The sequence below is a fragment of the Schistosoma haematobium genome, chromosome 7 (assembly GCF_000699445.3).
Source record: "Schistosoma haematobium chromosome 7, whole genome shotgun sequence".
Taxonomy (NCBI): Eukaryota; Metazoa; Platyhelminthes; class Trematoda; order Strigeidida; family Schistosomatidae; genus Schistosoma; species Schistosoma haematobium.
In genome coordinates this window covers 18162722-18180611 of record NC_067202.1, presented here as the reverse complement: position 1 = coordinate 18180611, position 17890 = coordinate 18162722, and the positions used below count along the sequence as shown (strand labels likewise).

Here is a 17890-nt window from a genome sequence, read left to right as displayed (position 1 = left end):
CTAAGACTAGTGAATCACAAACTTCTGCAAAATAAGATAAGGTTTCTTTGAATCCAATGTCATATATTAGTTAATAAACAACAGAGTTGTCAATCTGAAGTAACAAACACGTAACAATAAAAGCATTTTATGACGTTCACCTAATTAGTAATACAAACCAAGAATGTTCAGGAAAATTCCTTTTGTAATCTTAGAGTAAAAATGATATTACACCTATCGAGTACTCACATTTTACATAACACATGAATTAATCAGTTTTCATTTTATTTGAACATGTTTGTATTGAATTTAGAAGTCATTTTATTTATAGTTCGGTTTGCCCCCAAATGATCATGTACGGCCGAGTGCGGTGTCAGCTCTCCCATGGCCAGATGAAAAAAACCACTGCCGGGTAAGTCCTGCTCACTGCATTCTCGCACCGCGGGCGTTATTTACAAAGATGGGGGGATGAAAAACGAATGTCCGGCGCTTTAACGGGGTTGGTAGTTATGGAGGATCCACCTAGGGGAGTTGGAAAACCCTGATTCCAAACCAATGGTGTACATGGGATCCGGGATCCTAAGGAAACAAATGGCGTATGAACCAATCATTGGTCACCGACTACAATGGGACTGCAACTCCTTACGTTGCTCCAGTGCCTTGTGGATCGGACCTTTGGGTCGAAGGCTCTGGGTGTGCCCTCCTAAGAAAACCGCCTGCTTCGATCACAGCCCTCACATAAATCGAATGATCAGAAAGACATTTGTAGCTTGAATTAATTTACATTCAGATCCATGGTGATATGTGACTATATAATCATGAAATTAAAGTCGAAAAGGTTCTAGTAAGACTCGAATAATCAATAAGCTCCATAAATATGAAGTCTCTGACGAATTACCGGCAAATAAGAGTCGAAATAGTGTGATCATTAGAAAAATTAATTAAAGTTCATCTATATACTACAGTCCCACTCAAGAGTCAATGATTTGAGGGAAGTCTTACAAATAGGGCAGAATATTTCTCAAGGTTCCACCTTTTACAAATTATTCACCTAACAACGAGTACTGTTATATTTATACAACCATTTATTACTTTGAGTATGGGGGTTTGTAGGAGTTGCTAAATGTTAATGAAATTACGAACCAGCTTAAAATAGACAATTATTAAAAATCAGAAGGAACTGGAAAGTTGTTTCATTCAAGCATGAAACTCCTCAACAGTGTATATCCACAACTCTACCAAAGTTCGATCCTGGTGGGATAATAATGATGAATATGCACTGCTGAGGAGTATATATTACTTACCATCTCAACCATTTCTTTTATTTTATTTGAGCACATAAATATTAGGGGCACCGAATACATATGCGTCACACAAGTCACTCGATTTGTGTATCGGATATGATACTGCACGGGTGCCCAAATCGAAGCAGGTGGTTTTCTTAGGACGGCACACCCAGAGCCTTCGACCTAAAGGTCTAATCCACAAGGCACTGGAGCAACATTTGAAGATCCAGTCCCATGGTAGCCGGTAACCAACAATAGGTTCATACGCCATTCGTTCTCTAAGGATTCTGGAACCTATGTACACCAATGGTTTGGAATCAGGGTTTTCCAACTCACTTAGGTGGATCTTCCTATATCCACCAAACCTGTTAAATCACTGGACATTCGTTTTTCGACCTCTCAATTTCGTAAATAACACCCGTAGTGCGAGAAAAGGCAGTGAGTAAAACTTTCCTAACAATGATTGTATTCACGTGACCATGTGTGAGAGCATTTCGAGAAAGAGATCTGACTCTTCATACTCTCAGTCGTACCAGATCATTTAGAGGCATTTCAACCATTACTGAAAATACTTAAAAAAAAACACACAACAATAATAATAAAGTAGATAATCTAATTTATTTTACGTTTACAAATCATTAACCAATAAAACAAAACAAGAACAAACTTTTACTCACTCACTGCCTTATTGTTATCAGTATCAAAGGCATTTGATTCATTCATCTATATAAAAAAAAAGTTCTGTACAGAAACAAATGTCTATGTATAACGATAGGAAAAATCAATCGAAAGGAATTCTAATCATCATCATAATAAGACGAGTCATTAGTAAACACGAATAGACTTCAACAATAAATATCACACAATGAAAATAGAAAAGAGTAAAGTATTTTATTTAAATTAATCAATGTAACATCTTTCTGATCAAATTAAACACTTAAAATAAGTGATTATACAATTTGTTTTTTTTAACAAAATACATTCATATATGATAGTAATATGTTGGCGCAGTGGGTATATGTGTTTCTGGGTGGGTGGGGGGGGTAACGGAGAGAGATGGGGGGTGTGTGGAAGAAACAACTCATATAAAGAGATTAAAACTATAAGAATTTAAAGAAGAAAAAATAGTTGTGTACAGGGATATTGTGCTGTTTTGTATTGTTTTTCTTCTTCCTTTTAATATTATTAATGATTGAACCAAACTTTGAAAAAACTGGGAGGGGTGGGAAACAACCAAACAATTAGAGTAAACAAAGTTTTTGATTTTAAGTTAAAGTAGAAAAAAAATACATCAAGCCGTTTAACCCCTGTTATTATTTAGTTGTTTACTGATGCATTTGTAAGAAAAATAATAAATTATTCGGTAAATAAGCTTGAACTGATGGATTCGATGCAGTCAATCCATAATGATTTGCTACACGAGCAGCATGACAAGCTAAAGTCACATGATCCAAGATTTGTACACGAGATTCCAGGAGTACATGATGAAAACGTTTATAGAGAATAGTTAAAGAATTCCGATTGGTTGCATCTAAATGAGCACCACATTTAACCAGAGTATGAACAAGAGAGGCCTATCAAAAAATGGATAACATATGAATGAAAATAAATAAATACATTTAAAGCGAGATTCAATTATTGAATAGTACTTCAATGTTGAATGTTATTAGATTTACAGGGATTGAAAGGATTCAGTCGATCAAGTGATCAATAAGTTAATTGATCCAAAGAAGATCTGAGACCTTTTTCATGTTAGTCGTTGGGACTCATTAGCTGAGTATATCCACAATCTAGAGACAATTGACTATGACACAAAATTCAATCTCACGCGAAACAACAATCCTCTAAAAATCGTCCATATGTCACATAGTCCACTTACGAGAAACATTAGTTAATAAGATGTCTCTAAGGAAATAAGTTAACAAGATGATATGTAGGTGAACAAAATAACGATTGGTTGCTTACGTAGTCAGACTACTAGATAATCTGATAGGTATTAGGCGTGTTATTTAATTTCCGACTCCTTTTTATCATTATTGTTGTCGGTTGTTGACATTGAAATACATTCACGTTCTAGTCAGACCAGTCACGTGTTCTTGAGCTTAGTTGTGCTGATGTCTACTATAATAGACACCTGCAGGGTATCATCTAGTGTAGATATTCGTCTAAGGCAACTCATTGTCCCATTGGTGTAAAGGAGAAAATTAAGAGTCATTTCAGTGGCGACGGTAGTTGAAACGGACGTACACGCATATACTCAGTGAAAGTGGATTTTATATCACTAAAATGAATAATCTGAAATCATTATTGAAACAGCAAAATGCTCTTATCGAATTGTTGGTCAAGAATATGTCGATATCTTGGAAAACGCAGGTATCTTTCTCTACTATGACTTCAAATACTGAGATTATTATTATGAAAACTCGGAGTTTTGGAACATGAAAAGTTTTGTAGTTTTATTCTCCCAAAGAATCCAGCCGACCTAACCTTCTTGGGAACAGTTGAGTGCCTGACACATATATTTGATGGAACGGTCATCAATGTTCACATTAGATACTAGTGTCTTCAGTTTGTGAAAAGACCATAGGATGACTAAGTGACGTACTTCAACATCGCAAACCGAATACAGGAAATATCGCCAGACCAGTTTAGATGTTTTACTTTTGTGTGTGGATTACGATCTGCGGCAGATACAGATATCACAACACGGATGCCACACAAATCACTTGATTTGTGTGTGGACTGTGTTACTGCCCGGGTGCCCAGACCGAAGCAGGTTATTGTCTCTAGGTTATAAGTAACAGTTGATGCGAATCCATGACATTGAAATGAATTCTTCTTATTCTGCTACATTTGTTATTTTCGCTTTATCAGAATGGAGATTTGTGAAGACTGCAGATCGGCTCATGAATTCACTTGTTAAAATTACTACAATCTCCATAAATCCTTATTCTGATAATAATCATGTGCTGATTATTGACTAGCTTCAAGATGGAACTCCCGGAGTTCTAGTGAGAAGTCGTGATTAATGGAGACAGTTATTCACTTTTGACAATGGATGAAAGGTTGCGCAAGAACATAAATCAATTGAAATTAGATATTAACAGCGCTGGATGCCAACTCGGTGGTCTAGAGATTAAACGTTCGTGTGTTAGACCAAAGGCCCTGGGGTTTGAGTCCCACGTGAGAGATCGTGAGTGTACACCACTGCAGAGTCCCAGACTAGGACGAAATGGCTTTCCAGTACTTCCGAGTTTTCACTCGTCGTCTAGCCTAGGTCGACTCATAAATTCAGCTGCTAAAATTTTTACTCTAGCTAAATTTATCAAAGGAAAAAACGCTAGACTTCTGTAATTAAATGTTTTTGAATCATGATTGAACAAGAACTCAAAGTTTCCTTTTCATTTAATGAAATGAATCCGTATTATATGGGCTATTATGTGCACAGGTAATTCGATGGAATATTGAAATAGCATATTTACAAAATATGGATGAAAATACACTTCCTGGATTCGACTACCTACCTGGAAAGTAGAAAACAAAGCAGAAAAATTACATATAATTCAATGTGGAATAAAATGCTCACAAACACACACATATATAAGTATATATATTCATATACATACATGTTCAGAACTTTTTAATCGACGTTGTGCTAAAACATGACCAATCGGACGTTGTCCATCAACATCAGCACAATTAGCATCAGCGCCTAATTCAAATAGCAAAGATAAAACATTGACATTTGGAAAAGTACAAATTACAAAACGACCAACAGTTGAAGTTTCTGGTGAACAAGCTAAATGTATTAAACTTTGACCACGATGTACTCTAGGATCTAACTTGACTAATCTATAAACCTAGATAAAAAATAATAAAGAAAATGTTAGTCAATAAATTGTATGAATAATTCTTTATTTGACGAACAAAATCGATTAACTGCACATACCTTACCTTGTTCAAGGTGAAATAATTATTTACTTAATAGTTGAGATCATGAATCAATTGAAGACAGACCACCATGGAAAACCTGGAAGCACTGGACGGCCGTTTCGTCCTAGCATGGGGCTCCTCAGCAGTGCGCATCCACGACCCCAACTCGCAAGATGGGAATCCAGGACCTATCAGTCTCGCACACGAGCGCTTAACCACTAGAACAGGTTTTCCATAGTGCTCTAGCTTCAACTGACTCATAAAAACAACCATTAAATTACTAATATCCACACAAAATACCCTTCTCTGATTATAATTATTTATTTATTGTAATTATATACTGAACATTGAATCTATTCAAAATGAAACAATACAAACCTATCGCTTACACATTATTTATAAAAACAATTAATTAGTGGATTAGACATTAAAGAATTCAGTCATCAATCGTTAAGTCCCAGGTTCGAGATCAGCTTCATCTTGGCATCTAATTAGTAATCAATAACTCCTTGCAAATGAGTTACATTAAACTAATGAAAATTATTCAAAACGGTGATCTGTGATCGGTTAATGAACAACAATAGACAGCCCCCAAATGCCCTGGTATACCAAGAGTGGGGTGGGCCCGCCCTCCCTCTCGAAATGCTCTCACACGGACACGCGTATACAGCCTATCCCAGGGAAGTCCTACTCACTGCCTTCTCGCACCACGGGTATTGTTTACGAAAATGACAGGACGAAAAGCGAATGTCCGCCAGGGGCTTTAACCGGATCCCAAACCAATGGTGCACATGGGCTCCAGTATCCTGTGGGAACGAATTGCGTATGAACCAATCGTCGTTCACCGGCTACCATGAGACAGCATCTCTTCACGATGCTCAACTGCCTTGTGGATCAGACCTTTAGGTCAAAGGCAAGGGGTGTGGCCCCCTAGGAAAACCACCTGCTTCGGTCAGGGCACCCGGGCAGTATAACAGCCCACATACAAATATGATGAAATGTCGATATTTATGGAAAATACTTTTCTTACTTCGATTAACAATCAAACGATTCACATTATTATTATTATTATTACTATTATTGTTACTATTATTTTTTTACGTCATATATTCACTCTCTTTTATTCCCACTCTGTCTATCCTTACTTTTCGACTTATACAACAGCTCGCCCATGGTGAAAACTCGGTTCTATCTAATCGTCCTCGAGTCACAGACTGGTTGAAAATTGTATGCTACCACCAAATACGAATACTGAAGCAGTTTTTCTGGAACCACGTGCACCATTCAAACTGGCTGCCTTCAACGTTCGCACACTTATGCAGGTCGGACAACAGATAGGACTGGCTATGTCTTTGCAATGTCTATCCGAGACCCGTATTCAATACTCTGGTGAAGTACTACAAATTCGCTGTCCAAGTGTCGCTTCAAAAAGCTTGTTTTACGTGCGTTTATCCGACGACCCTGTGTCATCTTCCGTCTGGTCTTGCTGGGGTTGCCCAATCACACCATTCCTCTTCAACTTTGCCATCGATGACATTCTAGAAACAGCTCTGATGGATGTAATTAATGGCGGTGTGGATCTGTTGTCTGGAGAAAGACTTCTCGACCTTGAGTATGCGGATGATATTGTTTTACTGTACGATAATGCCCAAGGCATGCAATCCGCACTTAATTAGTGTTCGTAAGTATGGTAAGTGTTTTGCACCTTCCAAGTGCAAAGTACTTCTACAAGACTGGCAGCATTCTAATCCTGTACTCACCCTCGATGGTGAGCAGATAAAAGTAGTCGAGAAGTTCGTGTATCTGGGTAGCTGCATAAGTGCTGGTGGGGGTGTGAGTGATGAGATCAATGCATGTATAGTGAAAGCCAGAGCGGCTTATGCCAATCTGGGTCATCTTTGACGCCTTCGTGATGTCAGTCTGGCTGTAAAAGGTCGGGTCTACAACGCGTCGGTGAAAGCAGTTCTACTCTACGCTTGTGAAACCTGGCCTCTCCGAGTTGAGGATGTTAGACGACTCTCTGTGTTCGATCGTCGCTGTCTCCGAAGGATTGTTGACATCCAGTGGCAACACCATGTTAGTAATGCAGAGGTTCGGTATCGTGTGTTCAGGCGCAGAGACGATAATGCAATCGATGTCACCATCTTGAAACATCGACTTCGGTGGCTTGGACATGTTCTACGAATGTCGTCCACAGAATTCCACGTCGTGCATTATTTGCCGACTCTGGGACTGGTTGAAAGAAGTAGTCAGTGTATGACATGGTGTCGTGGTATGAAAGAGAGCTGAAAAGGGCTGGCTTCTGTTGATCCTTCACGACTCCCTGGCTGGGGTCCGAGAGATGGTGCTACGCAGTGGCTAGAGACATTATCAGATATGGCTCAGAATAGAAGCCAGTGGCGATCCTGATGTAAACTTCTTTTACTTTCTTCATAAAAAAAAGTGGTTGTATCTTCCTTAACTGAAAGATTTCTTCTGGTTGTACCTTCCCGTTTCCCCCATTATTACTATTATTAATTATTACACTACATTACACTAATCTGTTCGTTATTGTGTTTTTTCTCTTTAAATTCTAATTGTTTTGTGTGGTGCATATATATTTGGTGCCCTCTTGTACCAATATTTATGTGTTCAAGTAAATAAATTACATAGTATTGTAAATTCCTTTCAACTAGTGATTTCATTATACTATACTTTGCATTTACGCTCATAAACGTCAATGTCTATTCATATTATCTAGTTCTTAATAATTAGTCGAAATTTTGTCTGTCTATCAGGTGAACTAATATCTAGTGATTTAATTACCAAGAGGTATTACTTAATGTACCCAGTCGATTATTCATTGTAGTTTCGTATTATATATCGAGTGTCAACAAAACAATCAGAAAAATAAATTTTCTATAATATTGTCTGCACTTTACATCATCAGGTCTAATAGTCCGATACCTCATATTTAATATATTATGATTTGAATAACCTAGAGTTTAGAAGACCATACATATGTAACCGATTTTGAACTACGTCAGTTGAGGTCTTCTATCTATCGATAGATTGTGAAAACTTATATTCCACTATAATTAAAAGTTCGGTTGGCATCTGCCAACTTACATTACTTGTTGAGTAGGCAAGATACTTGTTTCCCAACCAAAAGACGAGAGTGTCCTGTACACTAGTGAGCTCCATTCTATTTTATGGATATGAGAATATTCGTAGGTTACTAGTATTCCATAATATCAATCTTCCAAGAAGTGCTAGTACATGTTAGTACCACTGAGTTAGAGAATCTGAGGTTAGACGTAGAGTACTAAGGGTGGCAAACTACATGACGAGGAGGCAGGTCTTTATTGACCGAGATAGTTGGAATAAATATGACATATGCCCACTCACCATCTACCTACAAGCCTGATGATTGGTGTAAATGTAGGTTAGAAGAAAGCTATGCGTGAACAAACAAAGACATGAAGACACTGAATGTTAAGTCATGTAAGTAAGTGAAGACTACCTGGTTACAGTCCACATGATCATCGTAACCAATGGCCAAAGACTTGGAATGACGTGAATCAGAATCGTTTACAATGGCATAGGTTCTTTCACTTTTTGTCTTCCTTCAGATTCTTAGATTCTCAATTACCTACAAGTTTTTTTCGGTTCTATTTCTAATTTATATTTCCTTCTCCCACTTGTATCTCCGATGCACAATCGTTTCTGTTACCGCTAATCTTTTTACTACTTCTACTACTCAAGGATTTGCGCTGACAATTTGATCTCTCTTATGCTAATGAGTTATGGCATCTTGAGGCGATGTTAACATGTCCCAGGTTCTACGTAGCGTTTGCCTGATTGACCATAATCAGAAAAATTTCATTTCCTAATTACGGCTTAGTTCAGTAGTCAATGAAGTGATAAATTAATGACATCCTTTATGGTCCGTATATTTTTAATCCTAGAATACTATGTAGACAATGGGCATATTATGACTACCATTAGGTTCATTAACCGTGGAAATCATTAATCTAATCAACGGAAAAGATATTATAGACTGACGTGACAGACAAAAACATCATTTGAAAGTAGAAAGTCAGTCAATCGGTCAATATAAAACCTAGCGATAAACCCACAGTGAAACGATACATCAGCACAGAGATAAGACATTATCAAAATGAGTACCAACGTTGTAGAAGTAGAAATAAAAAAGGAGATGAATCGAGAAGGATGGATTCAAAATATAAAATAACTTTGAAACTAAGAATGCACGAAGTGAAAGAAGAGCGATTGCATCTGTGTCATTGAGACTGATAATTAAATTAAGCATTAAGGATAAAAGATAGAAAAGAACAGACGAGATAAGGTGATAAGAAATATTTCAAATGTAAGTTTACGAACCTCTCCGTTGTTTGTGTTAAGGACTACAATTGATCAGTCTCGATTTCGATATTAATCATAAGTGTTTGTAAGTAAATTTTATAGAGTGGTTAACAGTGGAATCTAAGAAGCGTGAGTTATTTTTCAGTTCGAGACTCGTCAGATGGATGTATTTACCACATCCCAGTATTGATGTTCACATCGATACTCGAACCCTGTTTCTTTCGCTCTAAACACTGAAACTGTTAACCACTACAATCCAACTGTGCTCAAAAAGGAAATAAGAAATATAAAATGATATCAGTATTCCGAATCTAATGAAAGATATATGCTGAATATATCTAGATTACAGTGACCAACTTCGAGCCATATCAATCAATCATTGATCATGATTATCACGGTAGAGTGCAAACAGATAATGTACAAATACCATCATGAATAAGACCAATAATTCAGTCAGTCAGTCAGTAACAACGTAGAACTTCGTACGTATGTACATTAGTTCGAGTTGCCACACCACATTAGCACAGAGATGCAGTTGTCGATTCAAATCCCGTAGTGGTAGAGGTAGCAAGAGTATAAGCAGTAATAGGGAAGATTAGGGTTTGGAGATGTTATTTAAAGAGTATAATCCAGTGAAGTAAATTTGGAAAGATGAAAAAAGGGACATGGAGAATTCAGAAGATTAGAATTTGGGAAAACACAAAGAGTGGATGCACTTGCGCCATTGCAAACGATTTTGAGCCATGCCATTCAGGGTCTCTAACAATCGGTTGCTATCATCTCGTGGTCCCCAACCAGATAGTCTACACCTACCAACATGACTCAGTCCACTTGTCAGTGACTTCATGGACTTGTGCCATGTTTTGGTTTGACCGCCTCTAGCTTTCTTCCAACCTACTCCTATACCACTGAACATAGCACGTCGAGGTAGTCGGTCGTTGGGCATACGTAACACGTGTCCCAGCCATCTCAACTGATGAAGTTTTAATACTTCATCAATTGATTTGCCATCCTTACCTAGCACCCGTTTCCAATAATTAATCAATTCATCGATTGATCAGTCAGTCAGTCAGCTACAACGTAGGACCAGGCACATATATGCATCGGTCCAAGTTGCCATACTGTGGTGTTTGAATGAACCAATGATACCTTTGTACTGGTTGAATGTTTGATTTCGAATTCTAAATAAAGTACATTCGTTGTGCCTGTGTCTTCTTAATTCAATTGCGTTAATCCTGGAATTCCTAATTCATACGACAATTAGAATACTATATTGGCGTCGTGATGCAACCTGCAATGGAAAATTTGGATATTCATTCAACTCCTGAAGCTATTGAGGATTATTTGGAAATGTTCGAAATTTGGAGCATGACCAAGAAAGATGTTAAAGGTGAGAAAATTGTGGCACATTTTCTGACATTCATTGGGAGAGAAGCGTACAGCTTATTAAAAACTTTGGCATATCCAGAAAAACCTATCTCACTCCCTTATGCAACTCTTAAAGAGCTATTGTTAAGTCATGTAAAATGCACCAGTTTTGAATGCCGTGAAAGGGCGAAGTTTCATAAGATGGTTCGTCAAAATGACCAAAAGGTTCGGGAATTCATCCTTGAATTACAGAAACAAGCTGCCAAGTGTAATTTCGGTGATCAACTTCATGTGCAACTGAGAGATCGATTAATTGCAGGAATCAACATACCGAGTTTGGAAAGAGAGCTGTTAAGAATGCCAAACTGTTCCTTTCAAGATGCTAGAACTGCATGTATTAACTACGAAGCAGTCAATGAACTTGATATCCAGTCGATGAAGATTTCTAATACTTTGCTTAGTCGTCTTGATGAACTACAATCTCAGGGTCAATCAAACTTGCGTTCATTTAACAGTGATTCCTATTCTCGTGTAAATATGAAAGGTGTTTCAACGAGGAATTACAAAGCAAATCACAAAGGTGAGATGAAGTTTGGTAAATGTTTATCATGTGGAAAGTTTCATGCTCGTAATTCATGTGTATTTCGTAATGCTAAATGTTTTAAATGTGGTAAGGTAGGACACATTCAGTCAGTATGCAAAGCTACTGTCCATTTTGCTTCGAGCTGTACTAAATCTTGTAATTTAAATTTCAATAATTCGGATGTTTCTAGTGATCATTTGTCTTTGTCCACTATTTCGAAAGGTAATGCTCATATTCAGAAGCGACTATATACATCGCTTGGTTCATTTCATGACTTTATTCTGGACACAGGCAGTATAGAGTCCATTATTTCATTCAAGAACTTGAAAGCTTTAGATCCTAACGTTGTTGTACGACCCACTGAAGTATCAATACTGGGGATTACTGGACACAGACTGCCCATACGAGGATGTTGTGAATTACTAATCAGAGATGATAATTCTTCATACATACCTTGTGAATTTTTAGTTAGCGAAACAGGACTGTCAATATTGGGTTTAAAGAATTTGAAAAGGCTTAAGGTGGAGTTGTCCTTCTTAGTTTCTAAAGAAAATTCTGATACTTTACTTAAAGATTTGATAGCTATGTGTGCTAAGTGCAGTGGAGGTATGAAAATTAAGTCTATAAAACTTCAAGTACAGGGTGATCCCGTCTTTCTTGAAAGACGAATAATTCCCTATGGTCTTCGAGAAGCAGTACATAAGACATTAAACGATTTGTGTGTGAAAGGCATAATTGAACCAATTCAGTCTTCAGCATGGGGTACTCCTATCGTTACGCCACTGAAGTCGGACGGCAAGACCCCTAGAATTTGCGGTGACTATAGATTAACTCTGAACTCCCGTTTGTTGAAGCAAACGTGCACGACGGTAGAAGCTGAAGATATTCTAAATCGACTTCATGGTTCTTAAGTGTTCTCGAAAGTTGACCTAAAAGATGCTTATCTTCAAATTCCTTTAGATGAATCTTCATCTATTTTGACGACAATTAACACTCCTTTTGGTCTGTTCAAATACAATTTCCTTCCATTTGGTCTAAGTTGTTCTCCAGCCATATTTCAGGAAGTTATGAATAAAGTAGTTAGTGATCTTGAAGGTGTTGAAGTTTATCAAGATGATCTCATTGTTCATGGCTCTAATAAGGTAGTTCATGACCAGAGACTTATTGCTTTATTGCGTCGTTTAATTAAGAATATAACAGTGAATCCAAATAAGTGTTCATTTTGTGTATCTAGTTTTGAATGTCTTGGATACCTAGTTGATGGTAATGGTTTTAGACCAGATATGAAACGACTAGCTCCACTGATTAATGCACCGTCTCCGAAAAATCTTACAGAATTACGTTCACTAGTGGGTGCTCTTCAATACTATTCCCGTTTTATTCCTAATTTTTCTTGTCGTGCGAATTGTTTATATAATATTTTAACATCCAATTCATTCAAATGGAGTGAGGAACAAGAGTCATGCTTACGAAGTCTACTGAAGTTTCTTCAAAGTGATGCTGTTCTTCGAACGTACTCCCCTAATGTACATTCTGTGCTTATTACTGATGCATCACCTGTGGGAATTGATGCAGTTTTGGAACAGGAAGGTAGACCAGTTATTTGTGTTTCACGCAAACTTACTGTTACTGAACAAGGTTATTCACAGACTCAGCGAGAAGCATTAGCTGTGTTTTGGGCTGTTAAAAGACTTCATAAATATTTATTCGGAAAGAAATTCACTATTGTTACTGATCATGAAGCTTTAAAGTTTATTTATCATCCCGAAAAATCCTTAGCACGTTCCTCAGCAGCTATGGTTCAGCGATGGAGTATTGCTTTGGGTGCATATGACTATACGGTTCAGCACAGAAGTGCCAAACAGATTCAACATGTTGATTACATTTCTCGACAGTCATTACAAGATAAACCTATTAATACTTCGGATTGTTTGTTAGTGCAACCTTTACCAGTGAGACGTTCAGATCTCATTAGAAAAACTCGTAGATATTTTGGATGTATACTCAGTGCTATAAGGAAAGGTTGGAATGCTAATTTGAAACGGAGATTTCCTATTTATTTTTCAAAGCGGGATGAGTTATCTACTACTCCTGATGGTATTCTGTGTTTAAATGATCGTGTTGTCATTCCTCCTTCATTGCGTAAATCTGTTCTTGAAGATCTTCATAGTGGTCATTTAGGTGTTGAGAAAATGAAGTCCTTGGCAAGGCTCACATGCTGGTGGCCAGAGATAAATGCAGATATGTCGTACGGCAAACAATTGTGAGAAATGTCATCAGTTGAAAAATCATCCTTCGAAGTGGGTGCCATGGCCAGTATCGTCTGAGGCCTGGCAGAGGATTCATGCTGACTATTGTGGACCATTTCTTGGTAAATACTACGCACTAGTAGTCATTGATTCTTTTTCAAAGTGGCCTGAAGTTTTTTTCACAACTTCACCAAATTCTGATTTCACAATACAAGCATTAAGAAAGGTGTTTAGTCGAGAAGGTGTTCCCTTGGTGTTGGTGACTGATAATGGCTCACATTTTGCTGCAGATGCAGTCACTACCTGGTTGAACGGTATAGGGTGCAAACATCTATTTACTGCTCCCAGACATCCGTGTTCTAATGGTCAGACAGAGAATTTTGTTAGGACATTAAAGACTGCTATTGATTCTATAGCCCACTCAACATTTAATGAGCTGGAGAGGGGAGTAGATACCTTTCTATTGCAATATAGAAATGCCAAACATTCGGTGACGAAGGAGACTCCAGCGAAGCTATTGAAAGGAAGAATTCTTCGGTCGAATATGAGATGTCTGGAGTCTGCAGAAGTTACATACTATCGAGGAAATGATCTTCGACCATCTACGGGTATTGTTCTGAAGAATGTCGGAAAATCGATGGTGCGAATTCTAGACATCGATGACTTAAGTACACACAGTCGACATGTAGATCAAATACAATTTCAGGAACCAGGTGAGTCAGTTCCAATTTCGATTGTTAATTCTAATGCTAATGAGCATATTCTAGATAATACAGAATCCTTATCCAATACAATGTCAGACAGACTCAGGATGAATTTGAGAAGAAGACGTACGATTGATTACAAACACCTAGACTCCAATTTAAGCTGTGGCGGATGTGGTGTTTGAATGAACCAATGATACCTTTGTACTGGTTGAATGTTTGATTTCGAATTCTAAATACAGTACATTCGTTGTGCCTGTGTCTTCTTAATTCAATTGCGTTAATCCTGGAATTCCTAATTCATACGACAATTAGAATACTATACATACCTCATTAACACAACAAGATGAACACCGGATTCATAAAAGTAGTTAATTCGATGGTGGTAATATATTAAAGATTGCATATAAGGACATAGTACAGGAAGAAAGAATTCTTTCGTAGAAAGAAAGATACGAAGCGATTTTAATCTCTTAGTTTAATGGAAGACCGTTGTTGCTACCTTGATGTGGTGGTCCGGCTCGCCTATCTTCATGAAACAACCAAGCTATACTGGATGGAACAACCGTTCCTCAAGGTCCTACCATGTCAGACATGTCGGTTGAAGAGCGGTAAGACTAAAAGCAACAAACCCAGGGTCCGAAGGCGAAGTCGTACTACTGACTGTACAGAGATGTGACAGCAGTAAGGTGTTTCCTTCAGACAACCAGCATGACAGCGATGCTGCCTTCCCACAAGGAGGTGTGGGGTTAGAAAAGGTCGACCCTAAAAATGCACACCTCGCCTTATTCCACAAATATCCGTCTCCGGTGGTAAGGTCTCAACAAGTACAGAGCTAACACAAAGATTACTCATAAAAAGGTTGTGTGTGACCGACCTCAAGCAGTTGTCCCTTGGGCACTGCGGTCACACTCTCAGGTCACTAAGACCACCTCTAATCCAATTTCCTTTTCAGGTACCTCCAGAACAACCCTTCCACGGTGTGGGAAACCGGGAAGTGATAACCGCCCTCATACCTCTAACTGCACTCAAGACCACTGTATTCATAAGCATCGATTGATGCTCCATCTTAGTTTGAACACCTTCCAAATTTCTTCACACTTGATTTCTACACCATCTAACGTTACATGACAAGTCCTATCACCACATTCATAGTACCATCAACTAATTCATCATCTTTTAAGGATAATGAAGTAATTTTCATCATATAGAGAAGTAATTCACTTACTTGACGGAAAAATCGTTGTTTCAATTCAATTGGCATACGTTTTTTCATATCATTAGATAAACTATCTATTTGTGATTCATTTTCAGTACTACTATTATTATTATTACTAATTAGCTCTTGTTGATTAAGCATAATATTTGATAAATTCAATGTAGAATTTTGTAATAATTCATTAAAATTTTCTTCAACTACTTGTTTTAAATTAGATAATTGACGTCGAATAGAACGTATGGTTGGTAAAGCTTTACAATTTGGCATATAATGAATAAGAATCATTGCTATAAAATGTAAACATAATGATACATGACGCATTAAATTAATCGCTTCTTTATCCGCTGCTGTATATGACCATGGATGTCGATGATGCCAATGATAAAATGAATAATCCATTCCACTATTGTTAATCATTAGGAAGAAAGAAAAAAGAAGAAAATGTATACCAGTACACATACTACTCTGTCCAATAAATATACAGATCAAGATTGTAAAAACTACAAAATTTTCAGAGTTATCAATATGTTATCTGTTGGGGATGTTAGATCCTCAGAGCTCACTTGACAAATACTTTATTTTTGTAATTCTATTTTAAAAATTTGAATTTCTTGTGTTCGCGCCAAAATCTTCCATTCTCACCTTTGTTTCGCATTTAGGAGGACCTTAAGTGTTATTCGTTCGTTGTCACTTTTGATATGCTATGACATTTTTATACTGTATATATAGGCTTGATTTGTGCTTTGTTGTTATTGCTCGTGCTTCTGGCTGCTTGTGGAATATATTTCCCTCTTCTGAACTCGAACTTCTCTCTCTAGTTAGCAGGACTGGGACGCGTAGGAATAGCTAGCTTAGCTGTCATTGTGTCACAGAGTCTTCGATCTGTTCTCAGATTAGGTGAACCCGTAATCTCTTCAGCCATAGCATTATCTCCTATTTTAACTACGCCCCAAACCCCAGTTATGGTAATATGTATATATACACACATATTTGTTTCGTTAGTTTTTATTGTTTAAAACATGCAGGAAATCAAGTTCTTCCAATCATCGCTGTTATTTATCGTTTTCGAACTGTGCTAGTGCCGCCGCTTTCCACCTATATAGTCTATCTATATTTAGAAGACAAAAATAAATCTCAAGAAGACAGGTTTGGTGATTAGGGAGACTGGTGCTCTTGATTGCTCATAAGATTGCTAGTAAGAGACTCGCAAACGAACCCTGTTGAGTAATCATAATTCATTAGTGGCCAGTGTCATTACATATGATTGTTGAAGTGCTTGAAAACCTTCTTATCTCTCACGATAAAAGGAAGAATTCACTGGTTATCTTTCAAGAAGAAATTTATGGCAAGCAATACCATGAATATAAGGGTTTTTATAAATGTCCCATTTACTTTTAACTAATCAATAATGTATAAGATTCGTATTATTTGCTGAATTTTTTTAAGAAAACACAACATACTGAATACTGTAAAATACAAACAGAAACTTATAGCTGATGATAAGTATGCTTTTTCCATTTTGTCTATCCCCCTCTGTGGTAACAAAGTGACACCAATTGAATTATTGTCGCTATGCTCGAACACACAATAGTGAACCAGCCTGCTCCAAGCGAGTCAATCTTTCTTGGATTTTGGACAAACTACGAAGCATGACGGAAGTCAATAGTTTAGACTCAATCGGAAGTAGACATATCTCCCGATAATTGTTACAGAAACGACGTGAACCCTTTTTATAGATAAGAACAGCCATAGAATCATTTCATGATGTTGGAACACTCTCCAATCGCCAATTCTTTGTAAACAACTCAGACAGTTTCTTAACCAGACAGTCATCACAATCATAAAAAAACGCCAGAGATAGACCATCTTAACAATTAACGTTAACATCTAAACTCTAAACTATGACTACTAGAATTACACTTTATAGCTACAGAAAATACTATCGAATCAGCTTTTATTATTTAACTCTTTCACTTAGGATTAAAATAAGATAGTTATATGTTAATGTTCACAAGAACATAAGTATTAATCTCTCCAGAAGAGAACACTATCGTTATATATTGCAAGTGCCTAAAAGTATTTTGCACTACAATCACAATATCACCCAATATATATCATAATTCAATTAGTAAGAGATTGGCAAAGCAAGGGCCGCATTCCTACAATTGAAGAACATATGGAACTCAAAACAACTTCCAACCAAT

The 17890-nt window shown here is 37.3% G+C and overlaps 1 protein-coding gene across 2 annotated transcripts in view; it reads right to left on the bottom strand.

Moving 5' to 3' along the window:
• FEM1C (Protein fem-1 C) overlaps nt 1-17890 on the bottom strand; it is a 53315-nt gene that overhangs the window by 10604 nt on the left and 24821 nt on the right. The window contains exons 11-13 of one of the 2 annotated variants that reach the window (XM_035729735.2): nt 15696-16089; nt 4892-5125; nt 1943-2839 (exon numbers count right to left, since the gene is read on the bottom strand). In XM_035729735.2, coding sequence (XP_035585568.1) covers nt 2591-2839; nt 4892-5125; nt 15696-16089 — 877 coding nt within the window. In that variant the 3' untranslated portion in view covers nt 1943-2590. Of the gene's footprint in view, nt 1-1942; nt 9824-15695; nt 16090-17890 lie in introns of both variants that reach the window. The other variant, XM_051218152.1, reaches the window with a different exon arrangement.